We start from the raw sequence: 18615 nt of genomic DNA on the forward strand, positions 1-18615 counted from the left end.
AACCAAAAGGAGAGAGAAAGTAAAGAGGTTGTTCTGTTATGCCATATCCCAGACTGTTGTACCGTGGACTAGATAGATAGATAAAGGGGATGAAGGAAAAGGAGGGAAAGATCGAAAGATTTTTATTTTTTATTTTTTTTCAAGAGTTGTATGCCTGGATATTCTCCTTGCCGTCATCTCTGCTCTTGCGGCTTTCATTTTTGTGCTTGAGCCGGGCTTGGGCGGCGATCATGCGCTCAATAGGTATATAACCTCGTTGAACTGCATTGAGACTCTGTCTTTTTCTCGGCCGGTCCATTAGAGGTTTTTCAGGTAGGGCTGATAGAGCATCGAGGCTATATCTTGTGGTAGAGCGGCGACTGCGAAGGCGTTCAGAGTGGACTCGTTGACTATCGTCCATGTTTGCTAGGCGATGCGCCAGGGAGGTCATGGTTGTATGAGATGGTAGGTATGGCCGATAACTGTCTGGCTGGTACTTTTGCTTTGCGGCACGCGTCCGAGTAGTGGGCTCGAAAGATGGGATATCGGGAGGCGAGGATGGTGGAACAGGGTCTTCGTCATCGTGAAAATGGGATTCTGGGGCTTTATGCGTGTAATGTCCCATGTTCATTAATCGCTCATTGTTGCTATTGTCATCAAGACCCAGCCCCTTGCTGGCCTTTTTCACATCGATCTCAGCTAGGGCAGTTCTTGGGCCGAGGGAGCGTCTGTCTTTGGCACGAGGACTGGGACTCAGTGGCTCATCCACGTCAGTCGTCTCGTCATGTCGGTTGGGGTCTCTGTGAGGACTGGGGTGCGCAAAGTCGCATACTTCGACTCCGGGGTAATTTTTGCGAGGGCTGTCCAAGGTGCGTCTCCGCGCACGGAGCTCTGGTAGCCGCTCAAGTGTTGCTACTTTCAAACTTAGTAAGTCAATCTGCTCTTGCATATGGCGTCGCTCCTCATCAAAAGATGCTTTCAAGTCGTCTTCTAGTTCGCGATGCTGCTGAGAAGCGGTCCTGAGACGTTCCCGATATTCTTGGATCCGTGTCTCCAACCTTGTTTCTCTTTGCTTGAGTTTTGCTTCCTTTTCTTTGCGCCGCGCTTCATACTTGGTCATTTCCTGCTTAACCCGTGCCAGGGTTTGTTTGAGCATGACATTTTCCTTTTCCAACTCTGACGCTTTCTTCTCCGAGCTCTGGGCCAGATCCCTCAGGTTCGTGAACTCAGATTGCTGCAGGTTTATCTCCGCAATCTTGGCATTCGCCTGATCCAGTGCCTGCTGGGTTTTACGAAGCTCATCCCCAGTGACCGCGCGAGTTTCATTCAGATCAGGGGATCCGGGAATATCATCGATTTCGCTCCCGACAACCCCGTGCCGTTCCAAGAGTTTGCGCAACAAACCCACCCGATGTTTATATTGCAGCGCCAAGGCCGTCTGCTTGGTGAGATCCTGCACCAGTTTCTCCTTGTCCGGATGGGATTTCTCAGTTACCATGGTGGAGGCGAGCTGTGTGACATGGCGCTCCATCTCGGAAACTTTGACCTCCTCTTCCTTGAGCTTTTCGGCCAGCCGCACGGCTTCCTCATCCTTTTTCCTGGCGTATGATTTCGCCGCAGAGCGATACTGAATCAACTTCCGAATTTCGCGAGTAGTTTTTGTTCGATAGCTGTCAAATTCGGCTTTCCAGTATTTGCCAGATTGAGATCGTGGTTCGTTCAAATTGACAGTGTCGTCGCTAGGATCTTCTTCTGGCGAGGTCGGAATGTCCTTCGATTCAGCCGGTGGAAGGCTCTGATTAACCTTTCGCGGAGGGCTCGCATCGATGATAGAAGTATTTTCACGGGAATCCATCAAAGCTTGAGTAAGTCGGCTTCGTGGTTTAGATTTGCCGTTTGATGAACTAGAGGACCATTGACTGCTAAGGCTACCGGACGGAACGGTTTGGGTTCTGGATGGTCTGGTAGCTGGTTCCGCCCGCTTGCGCTCATTATCAACAACACTTTCGCCAAACGAAACCGTTTTTCGCCTGTTGGATGCAGTGCCGGGGGTGACGAGGATACTCTTCGTGGGAGAAGCCATCGCGTTCACAGCCGTATAAACATCTGCCGCTGTAGCCATAGGAGCATTTGTTCCGTTTCCGGTCGCAAGGAGCTTCTGCGAATCAACGTCGTCCTGCCGGACACTAGCTGCAGGATTCTTCGTAATCGGCCCCTGCTGGCTATTCTCGTCGTCGTCCGCCCCCGGAGTTCCAAAGAGAGCGCTCTTGAAGGCGCGAATGGCGAAGACAGGGGCAGGGGTCTCCGGTGGCTCCAGCGCTTTTGAGCCGTCTAATGAAAACAAACAACGGAAAGGAATTTCCAGTCAGCACGCAACGGCCGAAACAACGTTGGCCAGGTGAGTGTCGCTAGGCCATTATTGGGTCATATGGGGTGGGAGGAGCGCGAAATGGACACCCACCTAACTGCTCGTTCGACCCCTTGATCCACTCCAGCATCGCGTCTGCAGGATAGGGAGGATTCAATTTACCAAAAGCAACCAAACAAGCATGGTAAAAGCGACACCATTGGCGTCTTCTGGGGCGCGAGGCGGATTGACGTGGAACGCTGTGCTTTGTTTACGCTTCTCCAGTGGCGGTGCTAATGCGGACAGGGCGGTCAGCGGAAAAATGACGGGGCGGGGCTGACTCAGCGCCAACGGACAGAACAGGGTTAGTCAGCTAGTCCGAAACTCCGGTAGGTCGGAGTAAGGTACTTTACTCTTTAGTCCTAGTAAGTAACGTACTTACGCTGTTGCGGAGTACAGTTAGAAGCATTTAGTGAGTTACCGCTCTTTTAGCTGGTGCCAACTACTCTCCCTCATCTTCTACCTCTCCATCCCCCACGCCGTTCCCCCTTGATTGCTACCCGACCTAACGACATGTCCCTTTCGGAGATATAGAGGGCTGCAGCTTCGGCTGCATCTTTGTCACTGCTACTCGTGGCAAAGACTGTCTCGAGACGTCCTGGGTGCTTGATTTGCTTTCCAAACCGCCCCACACCCCGCTATGCCTCACAAGCAGAAGAAGAATTCTACCAATGCGCCTAAACATGGCTCTCCCCGGGCGGAGAAGAAGAAGAAGAAGCAGTTCGGCCTGGATTCCTCTTCATTTGTCTCCCCCGTAGTCGCGCCGACTAATTACCAGGAAATCCACCAGAACGAGGTTGAGGCTCTCCGCTCAATCTACAGCGATGATTTCGAGGAGGTTCAGCACCGCCGTTCTGCTTGGCAGGTAGGCATCCGATCCGTATCACCAGTGTCAACTCAGCGATCGCTGACAATCTTTTTAATCTAGCAATCTTCCGATGTTGCCTTCAAGCTGCATCTGCGTGCTTCTTCCAACCCCGATGTCCATGTTGAATTACTGGTCGAGTTACCGACTACCTACCCAAAGACCTATCCGAATCTTTCTTTGGAAAACCTAGACGATCTCCGACAGGGCGCCCGATCGAGGATACAAGACATTATATGCAACAAGCCGAGGACACTACTAGGCTCGGAGATGATATATGAGCTGGCCGTGTCCATTCAAGATGTTCTCGAAGATGTGGCCGAAGCTCGGGCTCAAGATAAGGACCTTCCCAGCTTAGAGGAGGAGCGAATGGAGCAAGAAGCCGCGGCCAATCAGCGAGCGGAACTGGAACGACAGGAAGAGCTGCGGAAACAGGAAGCGGCCACGGCAGAAGAGGAGCGGGCGTTACAACAGCTCCTGGAAGACAAGATTAGAGAACGGACGAAAGCACGGGTCTCGAGACGGAAGAGTCGAGTTCCTGGAATGGACTCAGATGAAGATACCGATGTCGTGGAGAGTATCCCCGGTGCAATCTCCTTCGATCCGCCTCTGGTCATGACCGATAGGGATGGAGTACCTCTTGTCTTTCGGGCAGTATACGGGAAGACCCTGCTGCAAAGCTCGCTGGGCAAAGAAACCTTTACAGTTCGGCCGGTTACCCCCGAGACCCGACCCCATGCCCCCCTCTTAGTCCTCAAGGAGGTTTCCCTTGATGAGAAAGAACTAGAACCGCTGGCGTTTCGAGAGAAGATGCGTACGAGCGAGGACAAGTTGGAAGCTCTGAAACGACTACGGCACCCTAATCTAGTCGAATTTGTTGGGTTTAAGATATATAGGCCCCTCGATCCCCTCGATTCGCATGACCACTTTTGGAAGGTTTACCTCCTCGTTGAACACGCCAACAAGGGCTCTCTGTCCGAGTTTTTGGATATCGTTGGGACTGCTCCTGTTGAAATGGTTCGTAGTTGGACTATTCAGCTTCTTGAGGCTTTGGAGTTCTACCACCGGAGTGGGTTTGTCCACGGGGATATCCATTGTGGACGCATTATGCTGTTCAGGAACCCCACTGGGGGCACGATTGTGAAGCTGCTGGCGGCCGTTGAGGAAACTCTGCCTGATCCCGCAGACGGCAAACGATCACTTACCACTTCCAAATCCCCATTTTGGCTCCCTCCGGAATTGACCCCAGATAATGCACCGTCGACAACGAAGACGGACGTTTGGGACCTGGGCATTGTATTTCTTCAGATGGGATTCGGGAAAGATGTGTTGCAACGTTATACGTCTGCCAATGCATTAATGGAGACGCTTGGACTATCGGCTTCCTTACAGGACTTATTGCATGAATTCTTCCGACCCGATCCAAAGAAGCGACCAACGGCTTTTCAGCTTCAGCCTTCAGAGTTTTTCCGCCTTGACACCCCTCTGGTGGATCGGTCAAGCACCTCGAATTCAATGTCGCTACCAAGGCGTCCTCGCTTGGATTCAATGAATGGATTCCCAGCATTCTCACGTTATAATCAAGATTTCGACGAGGCCGGCCGTTTAGGTAAAGGCGGCTTTGGACAGGTAGTGAAGGCCAGGAATAAGCTTGATGGCCGCTTTTATGCGGTCAAGAAAATTTCTCAGAGATCAACTGCTGCATTAAAAGATACCCTGTCTGAAATTATGTTGCTGTCACGCCTGAATCATCCTTATGTGGTGCGCTACTACACCGCCTGGCTCGAGGAGGACCACGGCCACATAGATGAGGAGGCCATCTCGTCTTCTGATGGGGGCTTCTTTGCAAGTAGTGACCCCAGTAGATACGACTACAGTACAGGTGGACTTGATTTCATTAGCTCGAGCGGTTACCCCAAGATTGAGTTTGCATCCGACAGCGATGAAGAGCGGGATGGGACAACACCGTCTCAAAACTACAAGCGCGAGACGCCGGAAGCATATGGCTCTGAGAGTGGTAACGGCATGGGACTTAGTCGCGTGAGGTCTGGCTCGCTACGTAGAGCCGTCTTAACTACACTTTACATACAGATGGAATATTGCGAGAAGCATGTAAGTCCAACATACAAAGACTTATTGACCCGTCTCTGGTCACTAACCCTTTAAGACCCTACGGGACTTGATCAGAAATGGTCTGTACGATGATGTCGACCGATCCTGGCGTCTGTTCCGGCAGATACTTGATGGATTGAGCCATATCCACAGTCATGGGATTATCCATCGTGACCTTAAACCTGATAACATTTTTATTGACGTAGCCAATAACCCACGTATCGGAGATTTTGGTCTAGCTACTAGCGGGCAATTCACGACAGCTGTGCGGTCTTCGACTACAGCAGACTTTGAAGGAAACTTCACACGAAGTCTGGGTACTACATATTATGTTGCGCCAGAAATGAAATCAGGCTTCACTGACAACTACAACGAGAAGGTCGATGTAAGTGCAACCAAATTAAAAAGAAAAGAAAAGAAAAGAGACAGAGAGAAGTGGGGAAAAGACACTGGCTGACAGATGCAGATGTTTTCTTTGGGTGTGATCTTCTTTGAAATGTCTCACTCGTTGCCAACGAATATGGAACGTGACCAGACATTACGAGCCATTAGAGAAGAGAACCATGAGCTTCCATCCACATTCCACTATTCAGAAAAGGTCGTCCAAGGTAGAATCATTGAATCCCTTCTGAGCCATAACCCCAGTGAACGCCCCTCGGCCTCAGAGCTTCTCCACAGTGGCCAAATTCCACTCCAAGTGGAAGAAGAAACGTTTCGACGAGCGATCATGCATCTCCTGTCTGACCCTAATTCTCCCGACTACAAGAAGATATTATCGGCAATATTCTCGCAGTCGCCCAAGAAATTTGAAGACATCGCCTGGGACATGGAATCACGTGGGGCTCCGGCAGCTAACGAGCTTCTAATTCAGGGCTTGGTCAAGGAAAGGCTTACATCAATATTTCGCAGACACGGAGCCGTTGAGACTGGGAGGCAGATGCTGTTTCCTAGGTCTCAGCATTATAGCAACAGTGCTGTGCGTTTGCTGGATTCCACCGGCAATTTGCTCCAGTTGCCGTTTGACCTGACGCTTCCCAATGCGCGTGCGATTCCTCGGCAGGATGCTTCGCTCGAAAAGACATTTGCATTTGGTACGGTTTACAGGGAAATGCCCCATGGGGGGGAGCCTAGGACGCATAAAGAAGTGGACTTTGATATTGTGTCACACAATACACTCGATTTGGCCTTGAAGGAAGCTGAGGTGATCAAGGTTCTCGACGAGATAATTGAGGACTTCCCTCCCTTGAGATCCGCTCCTATGTGTTTCCTGATAAATCATTCCGACCTCCTTCAACTGGTCATGGAATTTTGCCGCATAACGCCATCACAGATCCCTTTGGTAAAAGAGGTTGTCAGCAAATTGAATGTCGGGAAATGGACAATGCAAAAGATTCGCAGTGAGCTCCGCTCTCCAGCCATAGGTGTTGCCTCCACTTCTTTGGATGATCTTGCAAGGTTTGATTTTAGAGGTACGTTCGTAGATGTCTGAAGGAGATAGCTGTTAGGCTAATGTGTAGCAGACTCCCCGAAGCAAACACAGAAAAGACTCCGGGCTATTATGGAGGGCACAGAATTCGTTGAACGGTTGGCGCCTATCTTTGCCCGTTTAAACCTGCTTGTGGCCTATTTGCAGGGGTTCGATGTAAAGCGCAAGGTCTATGTCAATCCCCTTGGAAGCTTGAACGACAAATTCTTCAGGGGGAGCATTCTTTTTCAGTGTGTTTTTGACAGTAAACGCCGAGATGTCTTTGCAGCGGGTGGTCGATATGACTCGCTCGTTCAAGAGTTCCGTCCAAAAGTGCTAACGAGCCGCTCGCAAACACACGCTGTGGGTTTCAATTTGAGCTGGGACAGGCTTAGTTCATCCATGCTTGACTACCTTCGGGGCTCCACTAAGCCCTCTATGAAGCAGCCTGAGACCGAAGCCGGGCCTTTTTGGAAGACGAGAAGGGTAAGTCAAACGCCGCCGGTACCTTAATTTAGCCTTGCTAAATAGAACTAGTGTGACGTCCTTGTTGCAAGCTTCGACCCGACTGTTTTGCGCACCATGGGGGTGAAGATTATTCAGGATCTCTGGGCGAGTGACATCAGTGCAGAATTAGCAGTTGATGCGGGCTCGCTTGAGGAGCTCATTACTAAGTACAGGGATCACAACCATAACTGGATCGTTATTGCAAAGCAAGATAGCCAGGAGCGAGGCTTCAAGATCCGATGCATGGTACCTAGAGAAGAGCTTGATATACGGAGCTTTGAGCTCATTCCGTGGCTTCGAAACGAGATACGAGCACGTAATCAGCGCGAAGGCACTGCTGATTCTCTACGGCAGTGCCGACTGTCGAGTCAACCTGATCTATATGGAGGAAATAGTGAACGTGCGAATGACGTGCGCATCCTAGTGCCACAGCACAGGAGCAAGAAGACAAATAGGAGAAACATCGTCGAGTCGGGTATGTTCTAACTGTGTTCTTCTATTCATTCATATATGTCCTCTGACCGTAACAGCCCTATTCCGTTCTCGAGAAGTTGTTGAAGATGCGTTGAATGGGCCCATTGCGGCCATAGACACTCGGGATGACCTGTTGGACGCAATCCGAGACACGCGTCTATCGGATCCCGACAGCTGGCGCGCAGTCATACAGAATGCGCCGCTGACCGAGAGAAAGTACCTCAGTCAGGTCCACGAACTACTAGTCGACCTAGCCAACGAGAGCCATGTCGGGGATGGTGCGGATAGTTTCACCAATGCTTTCATATATAATTATCGCACGGGATCCTGTCTGTACTATGATCTGGGAAGGAGAAATGAGAGATGAAGAGATGATCTTCCATGCGTTATGCATTTCCTTCAATGTTGATTTGCGTCTATGTGACCTAATTTTAGATCTCCTCTCTGTTTTATAGCGAATTATACCCGTATTCATTCCATGCAAACCAGCAACCAGTAAAGGAGAAACATAGGGAATATTCCAAGGTATCGCTGTTATTGTACATACATATCATAGAAAAGGCTCCTCATATGAGCCATAGAATTAGTCACTTTCATCATCACTCCCATAAGCCACCAATGGACCCCCGGAGGACTGAGGAGGGGCCTGGGTGATGACATTCCTACCTGCCAGCCCCTTCAACGCCGCCACGGTGGAACTGGAGAAGATCCCACCACCTGCTGCTTCCGGTGCTGGAGGTTCAGCCGACGGGGCAGCGGGTTCAATCATATGAGGCTGGTCTAGCTCCTCCAGCTGGCCAGCCTTCCTGGCATCCTCCAACTGCTTCGTCCTGGTGTACCACACATCGTCCGGTGCCTCGTATCCTTGTAGTCCGAAGCTACCTTCAATTTTCTTTTTCTTCCGCGCCTCTGGATCCCGACCTTCAAGCTCCGCAACATACTCAGCTGGTAGTGCCCTCCTCACTGCCTCAGCAGCCTGTTCTTCCAGTCGTCTTGCCTCGCGTTTTTGGGCCAATGGGTTCGGGTCGACTGTAGCCCAGCGAACATTCAAGATTTCACTATGGTCGAGAGACTGATGCGCCATTGCTTCCTTCCCGAACTCAGCATTCGCGACATTCGTATACGTGACAAAGGCCACCCCGCGAGAGGTCAGAACTCGGATCCGTTCGACCTGTCCCCATTCCGCGAAATGTCGCGATACCACCTCTTCGATATCATCCGTTACGTGGATCCGACCAACGTAGAGCGTCCGATTCTGCCGCATAAATGATCCTACACCTCCCATATCGTCGCGGTAGTCGCTGAACTTGTCGCGTCCGAAACAATCAACGTTCGGATTGAAGATGTCATGCAACGTGGGTAGGCGATGCAGATATTCGCATTCATGACCCTTGTGGCTAGAAATAGACACGGATTGGTTAGTTTTAACCGGCGTAGATTGACCCACATAAGTGCCGGTCCACTTACCAGATACCTCGCGCAAAGAAGAGACAGAAATATGAGCCGGTCACCTTATCGGCCCGTGTATAGCCACTGTCTTCCGCTATATTGCACCGCGACGGCGCCGCATGTTTCGACAATATGGAGTCCTCCCTATCGCCCCCGGACCATTTGTTGTACCAAATATTGAACGTTGTCCCCGTCTGTGGAGGTGGTTCGGACTTGATCGTGGCCGGGTCGACTTGTGGCCGGGCTGGTCGTCGCTTTCGTCGGATTATCTTCTTTTTTTTCTGCCCAGCGTCTGCTTCAGTATCCGCGGGGGCGGATTGAGTCGTGAGGGCAGTCTCCTCGTTGGAGATTAGCTGGTCTGGCTGAGTGGGTTCTGCAGATATGGATACAGACTCCGCAGAGTCGACAACGTCTATTTCAGCCATTGTGGGAGAGTGGTGGGCAGAAGAAGGAGAGTCTGGGAGAGTGATGCTTCACTCTCGCTCTGTCGGAGGCGAGAAGTTGGCGGATGAGATTACGTAAGGCTTGGCATCGCAATAATTTAAGGCGATTTATTTGATTTCCCCAGACAGTCGGACATTGATCGGTCCACGGCAGTGGCTAAGTCGGATATAGTCGCATATGGTAGCGTCTGTCCTTAGGTCTCTTTTGCTTCTTACTTCCTCCACCGTTTTTCCAACGCCAGCTGCTTACAGAGCCCCCTTTCGGAGTTCGTTCGGTCCGCGGGGCTCCCTCAACCGGCAAGATGGTGAACATCACAGACAAGATCAAGGAGTATGCTTTACAGATTCTTCTTCAGGATGCACAGAAATGGAGTCAAGACTAATTCCAAATCTGCAGGATCGAAGATGAGATGCGCAGGACGCAGAGTAAGTCGTGACCTCGAACACTCCTCCCGGTAACCCCGCAGCTAACAGATAGACAGAGAACAAGGCCACAGGTACGGCGGTGCTTCCCCCTGATGCAGTGAACAATGGATAGACTTTGACTCATGGATTAGAGTATCATCTTGGTCTACTGAAAGGGTAGGTCACGCCTCAACCCCATTCCAGAATACTGCCCCAGAATGATACCAACGACCCTGCAGAAAACTCGCCAGATTACGAGCGCAGCTGCTAGAACCGACAGGCGGCTCAGGTGGTGGCGGTGCAGGCTTCGATGTCAGCAAGAGTGGCGATGCCCGGGTTGCTCTGGTTGGATTCCCGTCGGTAGGTAAATCGACGTTTCTGAGCAAAATCACCAAGACGAAAAGCGAGGCCGCCGCGTACTCTTTCACCACGCTTACAGCCATCCCGGGTGTGTTGGAATACGGGGGAGCTGAGATCCAGATTCTTGATCTTCCGGGTATCATTGAAGGTGCTGCGGAGGGGAAGGGAAGAGGACGGCAAGTGATTTCAGCGGCGAAGGTCAGGGTCCTCCTCCCTATGTTATTTTGGATATCTGGCTCATTATTCCATTCAGACGAGTGATTTGGTTTTGATGGTTCTTGATGCCACCAAGCGAGCTGAACAACGGGCGCTGCTGGAGGCGGAGTTGGATGCCGTTGGGATCAGACTTAATAAGGACCCCCCGTAAGCATATCACACTCATTGCCAGCTGTCTCGGCTGAATCACTGACAGATTTGTATCTCAGGAACATCTATCTGAAAGCCAAGAAGGCAGGCGGAATGAAGATTACGTTCCAAACACCACCCAAATATCTCGACGAGAAGATGATATACAATGTGCTTCGGGACTACAAAATACTCAACTGTGAAGTTCTGGTTCGAGACGAATATGGTATGGCCCAGCTCTCATTTCAATGCCGTTGAGGGTCTTCTTTCAATTAACTTTGATTGTGACAGCCACGGTCGACGACTTCATCGACGTGATCATGAAAGACCATAGAAAATACATTCGATGGTAAATAGCTGGCTCCTGTATCCCGGGCATAGCTGACCCCAATTCACCCAGCCTCTACGTATACAACAAAATCGATAGCGTCAGCCTCGACTTCCTGGACAAGCTCGCGCGTGAGCCGCACACCGCCGTAATGAGCTGTGAACTAGACCTCGGCATCCAAGAAGTAGTAGATCGGATTTGGAAGGAACTTCGTTTGATCAGAATATATACGAAGCGGTACGTTCTTTCGTTCTCAACTTCCATTTAAGAGTCCGTCCCTGGTCTAAATCCAATCTAGGAAAGGCGAGGAGCCGGATTTCTCCGAAGCTCTGATTGTGCGGTCCCTGTCTACCATTGAAGACGTTTGCGATCAGATCCATCGGACGCTGAAAGAGACATTCAAGTATGCAATGGTGTGGGGAGCTAGTGCGAGACATATCCCCCAACGTGTTGGACTATCGCACGTGGTGGCCGATGAAGATGTAGTTTCGATTATTGCAAAATAAAACGGTGGAGTTGCAGAGAACTAGAGCAAGGATCTCAAATTTTGGAGCATTGACGGTGTCTCAGATCATGATATGTCGCTTAATGATTGAATGGCCACCCGCGAGCGCAGACCATAGAATAGTCTAAGACACATACATACACGAGAACTATCGCTTCTACATCGAAAACCTACTCAATACGTTTTAAGAATAGATGGACATAGACAGAATATATTTCCAGATGGAGGATGACCAGACCGAATTGACGTATTAACAAGTATTTACGGAAACCAAGGCAAGTGCAACCTAAAACCAAAACCAGTACTCCGTGAACAAACTCAGCCCTACAAAACAATTACGCGGCAGCGGCAGCGGCAGCGGCAGCCTGAACGTTCTGTATACCAATCGTAGGCTGCACTCCGACACGCTCCTTGGCCAGCAAATCAACTAGAAGAGGGCTAGGGGTGGTTTCCCTATTCGGGTAGAATGCCAGCTGGTTGTTCTTGTACTTGCGGACACTATCCAAGTAAATGTCGAAGAGATACGAAGAATCCAGAGGGCCTCCCTTGGCCTCAGGGTGGAACTGAGTACTGAAGATGGGACGAGACTTGTGGATCATACCTGATACGAAAGATGTGAGTACATTGGTTGTAGAATCCAAAGAATAAGAAGATTATACTCACCCTCATTGCTCGAGTCGTTCAGGTTTACGAAGTAAGGCTTCCAGTCCGATGGGAGAGTCGTGGTATCAACGGCATAGCCATGGTTCTGGCTCGTGATGTGGCAGCGACCAGTGCTTAGGTCCAAAGCCGGGATGTTGTGGGCACGGTTTCCGTACTTGAGCTTGATGGTACGAGCACCAGCGGCAAGTGCCAAAAGCTGGTGGCCTAAGCAGATACCGAAAATCGGTACTTGAGAGGTCTCCATCAGACGGCGCAGGTGATAAGTAGTCGCCTGGCAATGAGTTGGATCGCCAGGACCGTTGGAGATAAAGACCCCGTCAAAGTGGTGAGCAACCTTGTGGATGGGGTAGTCGAAGGGGAACACAGTAATGCTGGCTCCGCGGTTGACCAGACTTCGCAGGATGTTCTCCTTAACCCCGCAGTCGATGACTGCAACATGGCATTGAGGGTCCGCAGCACTCACGTGGAAAGGAGCCTTTGTGCTAACCTGACGGACGAGATGGATCTGCTCCGGATCCACAAATGCCTCATCTTGGTCAGCATCATACTCCTCGCCCACCGTGATGCGGGCCAAGGAGGAACCCTGCTCACGGAGGTAAGTTACAATGGCACGAGTGTCAACACCCGAAATGGCAGGAACACCTTCACGAGTACACCATTCGCCAAGGCTCTGAACGGCGGTCCAGTGGCTATACTGCTCGGCGACATCGGCCACAACAACACCTGCAGCCTGGAGGTTGGGGGACTCAAAGTACTTGAGAAGGCCATTGGTGTCTTTTTCAGCTGAGGGGACGCCGTAGTTCCCAATCAAGGGCTGGGTAAAGACCAGAATCTGACCACGGTAGGACGGGTCCGTCAGAGACTCGGGGTATCCGACCAGAGACGTGGTGAAGACGGCCTCTCCGGAGATGTTGGTGCGAGCGCCAAATGACTTGCCATGGAAGATAGGACCATCTCGGATCGTGAAAGTAGCACGCTCATGGGCGGGTCGTCCTTGACGCACCGTGGCCATGAAGCGAGACTGGATGGAAGCATTCACGGAAGGGAAGGTAGAGGCCCTTATGGGCATGACCTTGGAGAGTCGAGCAAACATTCTTAAGAGTTTGTTTAGGATACGTGTGAGATTCGGGAGTATATTGAGAAATTCAGTGGTTTCCGGAAGCTTTCCAGATCTGATCCGAGATGTAGTCCTGAGAGAATGTAAGTTAGTTGTGACTGCTTGACCTTATTCAGTGGCAACCCCCGGAATGCGGAGGGGGGATGACATCGGTGGTGATATGGGGTAACCTACCTGAGAAGTGAAGATGGAATGCAAACGCATAAGCGCGACGGTGGCGGTACCAGTCAGTATAAAAGATGAATGAAATGGGTTGGGAGAGAAAAGAGTCAACAAGATATAAGAGTTGGATGGGAAGTCTAGGGAAGAAGAAGAGCTGAGTGAGTCAAGGACGGGGAGAGACAGAGAAATAAAAGGAAAAAGTAAGAAAAAGCGGAAAAGTGCGATTTTCGGCCCGGACGGAGGCACGTGATCTGGCTCACCGACTCGTCATCCCGTCGGCCAATCAGCGGTACCAAAATCCCTGCGTAATCGGATCTGAGTCACCTTGTTATCAGAAATATGACAGATAAAGAATTTTTATCTTATGATTGCACTCCACCCTACTCCGTACAGTACGCAGAATACATATTCAGCATATAAGTACAACTGAAAGAGCACGCAATGATGTAAGGATAGGATGACAGACCCTGACCGGCTACACGGCAGATACTGCGGTGATTGTCCTTCTGCTTCCGCAACGTGGATAAGACTCGCTTTGTACTCCGGAGTAGATATGTGTCGGGTTGATAACTGGGCCCTATGTATGACCAAACCAGACAGTAGTTATTTATAGTGAATTGAGAGATAGTTAGCTGGTGATTACCCAACATATCTGCATTCTCCAAGAGCCAAACTTGATACACCTGGTCTGGCGGCTGTTGGAGTCCCATGGGGCTATAACCCTTGTGATTACATGTGATGAAGATCGATTTACAGATCAGAGTGAGCAAACCCAGAGTAGGTCTCATTAGGATCCCAAAGGACGCCGTGTAGAATGTAGATGAGATGTGCTGAGATACTGGAGCTTAACGAGATACTTCTGGCAGTTGACGCTTATCCCGAACAGGAAGAGCATCCCGTGCAGTTTCACTAAAGCGATCTACTCCGGTCTCTCGTACTTCTCCTCATTCTCCAGCTCATCTTCCTCTCGACAACAACCATCCACGAAATGCTCTAGATCATGACGGATCACCAGACGATGGGTGAGCCCGCACGGAAGCGCTCCCGCGTCGCCTGCGTTTCATGTCAGTCCCGTAAACGTAAATGTTCAGGAGATCAGCCATGTACCACCTGCTGCCAATTTGGCGTCGATTGCCACTATGATCTGCTATCCCGCAAGAAAAAAGATGTCAAATTGTTCCGGCCCCCGTCTGGCTCCGGCATTCTCAACGAGACGACTGCCACCTCCAAGTCCCACCATCAGGACCAGACGCCTGGTGACTTGCTCGCAGTTGACCTGAACTCCCTGGAAGCCAATTCCGGAGCGGCGTTCGTGCGGAGATTGGGACTCAAGATCGACCCAGCCAATGCACCGAGGCTCCATATGTTTGCTTGGAATGTCGGCGCTCGCCATGCGCCGCTGCCACCGATGCCTCCGCCGTCAGCAGCCGTAGCGGTGCCTGTGGTCGACATTCTCTCTCAGGATGAGATGCGAGCCCTGATCACCATTTTCTTCGAAAAGGTGGACCCGTGCTACGGATTTCTGGATCGTGACAGTGTCCTGCGCCAAGTAAGCAGGAGATGGTTGCCTTCATCCAGCGAGTCCGCCCTGTCCTATGGGCCCTATGATGCAGTACTCTGCGGTGTCGCGGCATTCGGGTACCTGTTCTCGCGTCGACAGGCCATTCCAACTGAGCTGCAGCTGGTTGAAACGGCTCGACTTATCTTAGAGCACCACATGCTCTCGGAGCGTTCGTCCATCGACATTGTTACTGGCATGGTCCTCAGAGTCGCCTACCTGCGCATGACGGCCTCACCTCATGCCGCGTGGATGGCGAGCTGCTCCCTAATGCATCTGGTTGAGGCGGCTGGTCTGCACCTCGAACAGCTTCCAGACACGATCCTCGGCCAATCTACCGAGCCCTGTGATCCAGAAACTCGCCGGAGACTATACGGTATGGCGCGTCATCTCAACGTCTGGATCTCTTTCGAGCTTGGCCGAACCCGAGTCGTTCTACACGGTGCCACATCGCTTTCACCGACCCCTAGACCTACGGGCTACACGACTGAAATATTCAACCTCCTCCCTGTATCTGAAAGTCTGGATCCTAATAAGTCGCAGAACACCTCGGATCTAGAATCCGCCCTGAGCGACGTCCTCGACGATGTCCACGTGCAGCCGACGTTAATATTAGCGCAATGTAATCTGATGCTATGCCTATACCGCCGTCTGCGCGCTCTGAATTCCGTCATCTCCGGCAAGCTGCTGGATCGTGTCCTCGTACTGGCTAAGAAAGGTCTCCGAGCTTCCCGCGAGATGGTGGCGGCGGTCTGTCCCTGGCACCAAATAGCCAATGTACCTTTCCAGATAGTCTGCACGTTGCTGGCAATCGACACTCGCGCGTCGTTGACATTGCTGAGCGAGGCCATGCAAACGCTCCGCGAGGTTGCCATGACCTATGACACCGAGGTGATGCGCGAGGCCCACAGCACCGCTTACCTGTTGATCCTCCTACACCAGCAGCGCAAAGAGGAAGACACAAAAGCACTGCGAGATGTCCTTCACACAAGCTCCTCTGTCTCTGCTCCGCCGATCCTGGCCCTAGAACAGCAACCGATAGCGTCGGAGTCAACGCATTCCCTGGCGGATTATCCGGGGTTCTCGTGGCTGAGTGACATATTAATCGATCTGCCGGGTCTTCAAAATTTCGACCTGGATAATTTTCTGACAACCGACGTGCCGTTTAATCAAGAAACGGGGGTCTGAATAGACCCCTGGTTTGAGGTGGCATCGATCTTTCTTGTATTATTCTTGTACAGCATACGGTATGAATGTCTAATACTCGTATAGTCAAGAATAATATAATCTAAGGTACAGACCTGGAAAATGCCAGACGATGAATGCAAGAGCGACGCTAATCTCATCAAAAAACACAGTAATCCAGCTCATTGGGACTTCTTCTGCTTGTCACTATGCCTTCGCACTTGGGACCCGGTCCCGGAAGAACGTGCCACTACACCCAGCTTCCATAGCACCCACAGCAACCCCAGGACAATTACGACGACAGTGCCCAGCTCAATGGACTTGCTCTGGAAGATTCCACTGCCCTCCTTCAGTCGGAGGACGGGTATCTCCAAGTCTTCTACCAGTCGGCGCGAAGAAGGTCCGTCTTTGTGACTGGGATGGAGCTGATAGAACATGGTACGGGGGCCAAACAGCCCCTCCCATCCCAAGTTTACCCGGTCAAATGGGTTCCTGCCCATCTTAGTGCCTTCTTCAGCCGTACAGGCCCAGAAGACTACTGGCCACGGGATGGAAGCAGACCGATACCCGGATTCGGATGGCCGCAAGTACCGCAAGTGCAGCGGAATTGTGACATTCCAATCATCTGTGTTACGATCCCCAGTGTCCGGGATGGCCAGCTCGAGCAGCCAGTTCGAGCCCCAGTGAGATACGAACCAATCCGGGGCTTCAAGATCCGTTTCCCCGGCCACCGCCCGGAGCGCCTTCAGATGATGGGAGTCCAGGAACAACGGGTCTGTCGTATCGAGTTGGTATTTGTCGCCGAATATCGTCGATGGCAGAGTCAGATAGGTATGGAGCGCGCAAGTCGCGTCCAGCGGGGCCGGTGGAGGCTCAAGGGAAGTCCGAGGAATCGAGATGGTCATTGCGGGATGCAGCCCGGTGGGAGGCGGAAAAGAGACCGAGTAAGTGGCATCGTCTGGAAGAGGATGATGACGAGACGGGAAGGAAAACAGAGTGGGTTCTAAGCCCGATCAGTTGTCATTATCATCCAGAACCCAAAGCGAGCAGGGATAGAAACGACAAGAGCCAGTAACAGAGCAGAGTAGAGTAATAAGAGACCTACTTAATTTATCATCTGTCCCAACAACACCCAATAACCCGCCCATTTTGATCTCCTCGGGCTCCACAGCCTTCTCGGCACCCAGAAGTCCAACCTCGACCTGATCCATCACCCCTTTAACAGGTTTCCAGATCTTCTCTGTCCATCCTCCAGCGGGAGACCGCGACCAGAACCCGGTAATTGTGAGAGCATGCGAGATACCATCAAAGTTGATATCGACCGAGTCCGCGGCGGCAATTGACGCGGCCTGAGCAAGACACGTCTCATCGGAGCCCGAACAGATCTTTTTCTGGATATAAGTGATGAACTTATCCAGCGACGGTAGCCGAGTATAGTACTGAAACGCTGCGGTGGAAGCAAACCGCGTCGAGAGGATCGGAGGAGTTATGAACGAATCCTAGTGTCGTATCACATCAATATCAGCATCCATCCATACACGAGGGTAAACTCCAAGAGAGGAGGGAAGAGGGGGATACCAACCAGAGGAGTGATACAATCCAACCCATGATCAAACACCTCCTTTAACAACTCACACAACGACACCCTACCACTTCAACGCAATCAACTTAATCCACAACATCTCCAAAAGACAAAGCGAGAGAGAACTCACGCATCCCCCACCTTAACCGGGGTAAAAAAAACATGCAAACCTGAAGAAACCCGACTTGAAAACGGTGCAACGGTATGAAATGGGATTTCTGAGGCCCATCGAATATGTAGTTGGTGGGATTGGTTCAGGACATATCGAAGCTGTAGAAGCGTATAACATGCAGGAGAGAGAGAAATAGTCAGAGTCACTCTTTCCTTTCTATGTTTATCTCCAAGGCTACGGGATAGATACTACACCAAGGGATGATGGAATGAGATGACGGGATGAGGGCTATTACATCGTCAGGCAGCTCATCGAAGCTGAATGTTGCGCGTTCCTCGCGGACACCATCCACGTCGCGAATGGAGAGGTAGTCGGAAGTCAGGATGGCTTGGTCGAGTTCGAAAGGGGCAGTGGGTCGTTGGACGAAGGTGATTCTTCGGCGCATTTTGGATAGAATTAATTGATTTGATTTGATTTGATGCCGAGGGGAAGGAAGAGTTATAGGTATGACACCTCCATGGTCATGCTCCTTTCGTCACGAGGTTGATAAGATAAGTCAGATGGCCAGTGCGGCTTGGCAGCCGAGGGCGGT

General features: G+C 51.2%; 7 protein-coding genes across 7 annotated transcripts; 3 read left to right on the top strand and 4 right to left on the bottom strand.

The window, feature by feature from the left end:
- Window positions 1–139: 139 nt before the first annotated feature.
- ATNIH1004_006323 (uncharacterized protein) lies at window positions 140–2795 on the bottom strand (the record flags this gene model as incomplete). The annotated part of the gene is made up of 2 exons (XM_033570958.1): window positions 140–2310; window positions 2765–2795. The coding sequence occupies 2 exons, from the start codon at window positions 2793–2795 to the stop codon at window positions 140–142; spliced, it is 2202 nt and encodes a 733-aa protein (XP_033426990.1).
- Window positions 2796–3026: 231 nt separating this feature from the next.
- On the top strand, window positions 3027–8176 carry cpcC (putative protein kinase (Gcn2); the record flags this gene model as incomplete). Its single annotated transcript, XM_033570959.1, has 7 exons — window positions 3027–3251; window positions 3315–5363; window positions 5419–5748; window positions 5830–6832; window positions 6884–7314; window positions 7366–7810; window positions 7866–8176. The coding sequence occupies 7 exons, from the start codon at window positions 3027–3029 to the stop codon at window positions 8174–8176; spliced, it is 4794 nt and encodes a 1597-aa protein (XP_033426991.1).
- Window positions 8177–8392: 216 nt separating this feature from the next.
- On the bottom strand, window positions 8393–9683 carry cwc2 (active spliceosome conformation promoter CWC2; the record flags this gene model as incomplete). Its single annotated transcript, XM_033570960.1, has 2 exons — window positions 8393–9206; window positions 9277–9683. The coding sequence occupies 2 exons, from the start codon at window positions 9681–9683 to the stop codon at window positions 8393–8395; spliced, it is 1221 nt and encodes a 406-aa protein (XP_033426992.1).
- Window positions 9684–10003: 320 nt separating this feature from the next.
- On the top strand, window positions 10004–11645 carry RBG2 (putative GTP binding protein (Gtp1); the record flags this gene model as incomplete). The annotated part of the gene is made up of 10 exons (XM_033570961.1): window positions 10004–10032; window positions 10099–10127; window positions 10184–10198; window positions 10259–10283; window positions 10346–10664; window positions 10720–10829; window positions 10892–11037; window positions 11103–11160; window positions 11212–11376; window positions 11438–11645. The coding sequence occupies 10 exons, from the start codon at window positions 10004–10006 to the stop codon at window positions 11643–11645; spliced, it is 1104 nt and encodes a 367-aa protein (XP_033426993.1).
- Window positions 11646–11979: 334 nt separating this feature from the next.
- On the bottom strand, window positions 11980–13400 carry cpa1 (carbamoyl-phosphate synthase (glutamine-hydrolyzing) CPA1; the record flags this gene model as incomplete). The annotated part of the gene is made up of 2 exons (XM_033570962.1): window positions 11980–12245; window positions 12308–13400. 2 exons carry the CDS (start codon window positions 13398–13400, stop codon window positions 11980–11982), a joined length of 1359 nt encoding a protein of 452 aa, XP_033426994.1.
- A 1186-nt stretch (window positions 13401–14586) lies between these two features.
- On the top strand, window positions 14587–16332 carry ATNIH1004_006328 (putative C6 transcription factor; the record flags this gene model as incomplete). The annotated part of the gene is made up of 1 exon (XM_033570963.1): window positions 14587–16332. One exon carries the CDS (start codon window positions 14587–14589, stop codon window positions 16330–16332), a length of 1746 nt encoding a protein of 581 aa, XP_033426995.1.
- Window positions 16333–16511: 179 nt separating this feature from the next.
- PBN1 (uncharacterized protein) lies at window positions 16512–18468 on the bottom strand (the record flags this gene model as incomplete). The annotated part of the gene is made up of 3 exons (XM_033570964.1): window positions 16512–17332; window positions 17435–17828; window positions 18319–18468. The coding sequence occupies 3 exons, from the start codon at window positions 18466–18468 to the stop codon at window positions 16512–16514; spliced, it is 1365 nt and encodes a 454-aa protein (XP_033426996.1).
- Window positions 18469–18615: the final 147 nt, after the last annotated feature.

This window comes from Aspergillus tanneri, assembly GCF_003426965.1.
Source record: "Aspergillus tanneri strain NIH1004 chromosome Unknown AapTan_4_pilon_pilon_pilon, whole genome shotgun sequence".
Taxonomy (NCBI): Eukaryota; Fungi; Ascomycota; class Eurotiomycetes; order Eurotiales; family Aspergillaceae; genus Aspergillus; species Aspergillus tanneri.